Source organism: Micropterus salmoides, unplaced genomic scaffold (assembly GCF_014851395.1).
Source record: "Micropterus salmoides isolate LMB-PRFRI ecotype aquatic unplaced genomic scaffold, ASM1485139v1 Ms_hic_scaffold_2, whole genome shotgun sequence".
NCBI lineage: Eukaryota > Metazoa > Chordata > Actinopteri > Centrarchiformes > Centrarchidae > Micropterus > Micropterus salmoides.
In genome coordinates, this window is record NW_024041150.1 from 37,768,854 (window position 1) to 37,775,852 (window position 6,999).

Consider the following 6,999-nt stretch of genomic DNA (forward strand, 5'->3'; position numbering starts at 1 on the left):
AACAGTCACAACTGTCCAACCACTTCTTGCCAACATCTGCCTCTTTCAAACCCACTTCTGGTCCATTATCTACTCTCGCCACATCTACAGCTGCCTCTCTCTTTACCACACCTGTGGGTTTCTACCTGTATGAGGAAAATATACAACTCTTTGTTTGAATTAGGACATTTCAACAAAGCCTTCAGTCTGTGATAATTCAATTATGTTTAAGAGTGAATTAAACTTGAAAAAATTGATCAGCAGCTAACCTGTACGTATATATATAAAAACAAATTGACCAATACAGATATAGCATTGCCTTAAATATGAAAATGATTCAATGCAGAATTACCAACCTGAGAATTGTTCTGTCACAAATGTTTGAATCATCAGACTGAGATGTTTTTGTTTTGTTTTGTTTACATTTTATTGTAGGCTACTTTACTTTTTGTTTAATTTCATTTGTTATGATGATGGGAAACAGGAAGTGTCATTTGCATGGCTTCAGATAGTAAATGTACATGATTTGTATGATGTGGGTGAAGTGGTGATTTTATCTTTATAGTGAATTAAACTGAGCTTTTAGCAACATGTCATTAAACTTATTGTATGAAGAGGAGAAATATTATCTTATAATATTCCTTTTAAACATGTGTCTGTTAGTCTTCAGATAATTACCATACACAGCGTGCCACGCTGTGGAGTGTAAATCAGTGTAATATCCAACTGGCTAGAGTGCGTCTATCCTTCATTGATAAATATAGTGTGTTTTGTCAGAGCTCTTGATTTACTGAGGTTCCAGGGCACCATCTAGTGTCCTTTTTGTACTTTTCCAATGTGAAGCAGTAAAGTAAGTGATGAATGGAGCAGAGAATGAAAAGCTCATAAATCAGCACACTACACTACTACAAATAAAACTGCTTTGGCTGTGGTAGTTTGGTTTTTTTGCTTGGGAACAATGCCTTTTATTTCAAACAGACAGCAGAAAATAATGTCAGATGACTGATAACTGTGTTCTGACCTTTATTAGGCAATATAGAAAAACATTGTCAAATTTAGTCTAAACCAAAATTGGTGTTGGACAATGTGCCCTGGGAAGCTGGACAGGATGCTGAGTAATGCTTCGGCTTGTAACACCCAGTTTAAACAGTTGTTCATGAGGTTCAGAGGATTTAAGAGTGAAACAGTAAAAACATTTGAGTGGGTGACCATGGCTATAGACATTTTTAACCCTACTCTAACATTTTTATTCGCCAAACAACAAATCGATTAATCGTGAAAATGATAGGTATGATCAATAATGACAATAATAGTTAGTTGCAGCCCTACTAGCTATTTAGCACTGAACACACAGTACAGCTGAAGCTGAAGGGAATGTTTTGAAGGTATTTAAGATCAGTGTGTTAGCATTGTCATTGTGAGCAGGTTAGCATTTAGTTTAAAGCCCTGCTGTGTCTAAGTACAAAGTACAAAGCTGACTCTTATTCTCGTTTCTTTATAGATACAGGCCTCTACTAAATGGCAGTTCAACTGGCTTTTATCCATCAGTTCATAATATTGTGTCTGTTGTTTGTGTTTTTGAGTTTCCTATCTTCTGTCAGTTTGAACTGAAGTGATGAAGTTTTTCTCTGGATGCATTACGTAAATCAAGACTAATGTATTAGAGAAAGTTAGCACATCCTCTTCTCCATTGTTATAAACTGCTGATTGTAGAATATAATTCACACTTCCTCTAAAGCTTTTTTGATATTTAAGGAACTCTGTCTGGTTCTCGCTGCTACAAATACAAAGACACCATTTGACTCATTTCTGTACACGAGCTGGTAAGTTTTCTTTTACTTTTTTATACATAATTCTTATTTATTTCAGGCTTTTTTCGCCTGTCGCATTCAACATTGATGATTTAGAGAGTACTCATTTGCAGAAGCACAACTGTAAAGTTTGTGCTTCTTAATTATTTGATTATTGATTAAATCTTATGAGTGTAACACTTTTTTACACAAAGAAAAATGTATTCTTGTAGTAGATGACTTCTTGTTAAATAAGAATATAGAATATATATATATATAAGAATACGCTGTGATCTCGGTCTGACTGCCTCATTTCCGTAAATAATGTTTTTTAGAAAGAGAAAACTAAACTTAAATTTTACTCAAATTGTTGGCTTTCTTGACTTTTTCCAAAATCAAATATATCATGAATCTACTTTAAATATATCCAAATTAATACCTAAAGTGAAACTAATATATAAGTATAATATATGAAAGTTGCCACACTTGTTAGATAGTTCACTTGTTTATTACTATATACAAAAATAGATATGATAGGCTATATATTCTGACCAGATACATATTTCTAGTACACTCTAAGAAATTTAAGTTATTTTCTGTACATTGTCCTTTAAAATTCAAGATGAACTGATTCTGGCTGTATTATGCGTTTAAATGTGTACCTACTGGGAAATGATTTAAACAGTGTTGTTACTTGTATTGATTTGGTGTTTAACTATCATGTCATCTCTGTGTGTGATGACTGCAAACGGCTTCTAGCGAAGTTCCGCCCCCATAGTTACTGTTGTTATGCCTGATAAACAATGCTCTCCTGCAGCACATTCACAGTTTACAGTGAAATCAGTTTAAAGGTTTTACAAGACATTACACATTTATTATTGCAAACTTAACCAGACGATGCATTTTTTTCTCGCTAACTTGACTGCATAGCCCTACACATCGAAAAACAAAGCTAAAGGGGTACCCAGGGCTTTAAGAAGCTGCACCAAGAGGTCATATGTAAACAAGCTGGGAGTGAGAATGTGTTGGGTGGGGTAGATGTGTGTCAAATAAACTCAGGACTGTCACTCAGAAGACCGAGGTTTGAGTCCCGTGTGAAATAAAGTCAAAGTGGATAAGTTATAAGGTCAATAAAATTTTTCACTTTGACTTTGTTCCTAAACCTAACCAAATGGTTTTTCTGCCTAAACCAAATGGTAAAACCTAACCAAACTACCAGTTTCACAACGTTTTCCACGTTGAAAAAACGTCACTTGACTTAGGTAACCTATATAACATCCGGTACACCTGTGGCTGGACTGGTACTTCCCAACGCTCGTACTGGTCGATTTGGGGAACAGTTATATGTGCAGTTGTACTTTCCAATGGACATGTACAAATAGTAAAAGGATGGAGTCCAGGATGACAAGTGAAATGTTCAGTTCCAAAGCTTAACTACTATTTGATGGTTGTTTTTTTTCCTCTCCTCTGACCTAAAAAGACACAGCGTTTGACGATGACGTCTATGAGGATGTGGTATCTCTTGCTCCTCGCTGCCTTCCTGCCCATTGTTCCCACAGTTGCTGAAGTGGTGAAGTCGGTGTCCGACTGTGCGGAGTTTCTCCTTGAAGCAAAGCCACCTCAGATCCCAGGAATCTTGGAGGGCGGCCACATCCTGAACCAGAACCGATACAAACCCATTTGCCAGACTTTTATGAAAAAGAGAACATTTGTGACGCTTTACGACCTCATGAACAAGATTCCAGTGTTTTCTGCTTTAAAGTACAGAGGGAATGGAAGAGGGAGGAGACCTCAAAACGACTGGAAGATTGAGCCACAGGTGTGTTTTTCTAAAATTAAAAAAAAGATAATAAGAAAGTATTATTCTACAGTTGCTACAAGTATTAGCTTACAAAAATAATAATACAAGCACTTATACAAACAACAATAGTCATCATGATCATTATTATGCTTCATAACCCTAAATATCATCATGAGAGACAGTTGTCATTGACCTCATGATGTAACCAAACAAAGAAAGAAAGTCATTCTCTGCAGCTTTTTATAAATGGACATTTTTACTGTACAATTAATTTGCTTTACTTCGCTGCCTGCATCAGTAATTTAGCCTTTAACTCTTCCAGCTTGAGAACGAAGATGACAAGAACAAGAACATGTGGGATGTAGACAAAAACAAGACCTACACCAACCAGGCTGGGAACAGTGATTACAGAAACAATGTAAGGTTTGACAGAGGCCATTTAATTCCAAGCTCTTACGGATTCAACAAAACGGACAAAAGATCCACCTTCACCCTGACCAACATCGTTCCACAAGCAAAAACATTCAACCAAGGAAGCTGGAACAGAATGGAGCAGTGCATCAAATGTGTTATGGACAAATACTGCATCAACAACAACAATGCTACTGAAGGCTTTGTGGTAACTGGAGCGCTACCCAACATCACAAACTTCCTCAGAAACAGGATTAATATTCCCACCATGCTCTGGTCAGCCTTCTGCTGCTACAGCTCCAAAACAAAGACTTGGATAGCAAGCGCGCACTGGGGTGACAATGTTCCTGATGAATCTGACAACAAATATCTGCAGACTAAGACTCTGGATGAACTCCATCAGAAACTGAGGACAGCAGACTCTGAATTTAAGCCGTTTCCTGGAACACAGTGCCCTCTCCAAACAACCGTTACTAAGTTTTACCCTGAACTTGAAAACTGCAAATGTCCACCCTCCACTTTAACCCCTTCTGCCCCTCACACCTCAACGTCTTCCCCTTTCACCTCCTCAGCTGTCCCACTCACAAATGCATCCGTTCCTGTACCTACAACATCTGGCCCTTCCACATCCACATCTGGTCCTCCTACTGTAACAACTGGCCATCCGTACACCGCATCTTGTGCAACATCTACATCTAGCCCATCTGCATCTACACCTGGCACTAAAACCATCCCACCTGGCCAACAAACATCTATCACATCATCCCCTTTCACCATAAAATCTGCCCTTCTGCCATTTACACCTGGCTCACACATCATAACATCTGGCCCTCCGACATCTGTCTCACACATCATAACATCTGACCCTGAAACATCTGGTTCACACATCATAACATCTGGCCCTCCCGCATCTACATCTGGTGTTGTCATCCCAATGTCGGGTCCTGCAGCATCTACATCCAGCCCAGCAACGTCATTACATACTATAATCTTCTACATCTGGCCTTTTTGTTACAACATCTGGCCCTCCCATATTTTAATTTAAACACGTCTCACATCACATACAACATATAATCCTGCCACATGGCCCACTTACCACAATATCTGGCCCTCCTTTATCTTAAAAAACCACATCTCTCAGTAAAGGTGTTTCTTTGGGTTTCTACTTTGACGAAAAATGTAGACACTCTGTGGTTACAACTTTCGAAATTGATCAGCAGCTAACATACTGTGTGTGTGTGTGTGTGTGTGTGTGTGTGTGTGTGTGTATGTATTAGAGCCTGACCAATAAATTGATATGCTGATATTATTGGCCAATATGAGCAAATTACAGATATATCAGTATCGGGTTTATTACAGGCAAAAAATGACAATTAGAAATAAGCAGAAGACAGCTCATACACCCATGAGAGTTTTCGTTGCATAGCTTGTCCACCAGAGGGCACTCTGCAGCTCCCTTTTTGGAACATCAGATGTACTTTTGTTCACAGTACTTTTTAAAAATTAAGAAAGTAATCCTGAAGAGGATTCATAACTACGCATAACATATGTTAGAGATAATCTTTGTATGTGTTTCTGAAAAGAAGGAGAAAAAGAATAATAAAAGAATAATAAAAGAATAATAAAAATCTGATTTTAAAATACTCAAATCTCACTAGAAGTCTTAAAAATCCCATATCAAGCTCAAATACATATATACACATTATATATATATATACACACACATACATACATACACACACACACACACAAAAACTTTCTATATATATATAACAAATTAATAAAGATAACTTACTGCTTTAAAAAATCAATACAGATTTAACAACCTATTTTAATGTTTTTAAGCTTCAGGATGAGTTGTTTTAGTGTTTGTTTTTTTACTGTACAACACTTTTTGTAATCATTTGTGCAGTTTCATTTGTTACGATGATAGGACACTGGATAAGACAAAGTGTCCTTTGTATGCATCTCACAGGAAGAAATTTACTGTTTTCAGACTTTCTCGGCCTTGTCTGACCAACACAAGAGAATCAGACTTTTTGCTTTTCTAAACATGCTTCTGTTGGATAGTTCCATTGCTAAATGCATAAACTGTATTAAACATTGTTAATCTGTTTAATATCCCACGGGCTAGAATCCATATATGCTTCATTGATCTACTTTGAATAAACAGTAGATTTCAAGTCATGTCCCACAGTCCCTGAAGGGCTTATTTACATCGGTGTCAGAGCATCATCTAGTGACCAGTATTAAATGTCATAAATGGTAAGTCACACCATGGGATCTCACAAACTGTAATCAGTTAATTATGATCAATGAGCCTGATCACTGTTCTGAAATAAAGCTCTGTCTGTCTGATCATGATCCATGATATCTGCCCTCCACATGGACAGTCTATTTGAGCGTTAAAATAAGTAAAATGTGGCAGCTGTTGTTCTAGGCTACACAGGTCGATTGTTTCAGTCCCTATTTTGGTTGATAAAGTGTTTGAAAGCCATGAGAATCAGAATCAGAAATTCTAACAGCAAATATTTTGGGCCTCTGCCGAGTGTCCAGGTACCAGGGTCATCACTTCCACAATCCTCCACTGGTTTCACACCATAACTGCACACAAGAAGAAGGAGCACATGCACATTTTATGTTATGATGATTCTGATTATTATAAAATGTTGTTAAACTGTGTAAATTAAACATTTTTCACTGTTCTTTGTGTGCTCATAAATGTTCCCATTCTAGTAAATCATCATTTAATCATCAATTATTTAGTAACCACTTATTAACGAATCATGAATTATCAGTAGCTTCTGATTCGTTCCTCACATGTTCCTTAGCATCTACTCGCAATTTTGTGTTGCCTATTCTGTGTGTGTTATCAAAGATCACTTCAAGTTTCAGGTAAAAAGAGGGTTTTCATTTTTACATTTCACAGAGGAAATCCTATTTCTTCTAACCGTTTAGTAAATCTTTTTTTTTCAACTTCAAAATGAATACTTAAAGTATGAGATTATTTTAGTTTTG

General features: G+C 36.9%; 1 protein-coding gene across 1 annotated transcript; it reads left to right on the top strand.

Annotated features, from left to right (window-relative positions):
* The first annotated feature begins 1,717 nt into the window (after window positions 1–1,717).
* Window positions 1,718–6,686, top strand: LOC119912995 (flocculation protein FLO11-like). The gene is made up of 3 exons (XM_038732303.1): window positions 1,718–1,802; window positions 3,250–3,588; window positions 3,893–6,686. Exons 2-3 carry the CDS (start codon window positions 3,265–3,267, stop codon window positions 5,024–5,026), a joined length of 1,458 nt encoding a protein of 485 aa, XP_038588231.1. The 5' UTR covers window positions 1,718–1,802; window positions 3,250–3,264; the 3' UTR covers window positions 5,027–6,686.
* Window positions 6,687–6,999: the final 313 nt, after the last annotated feature.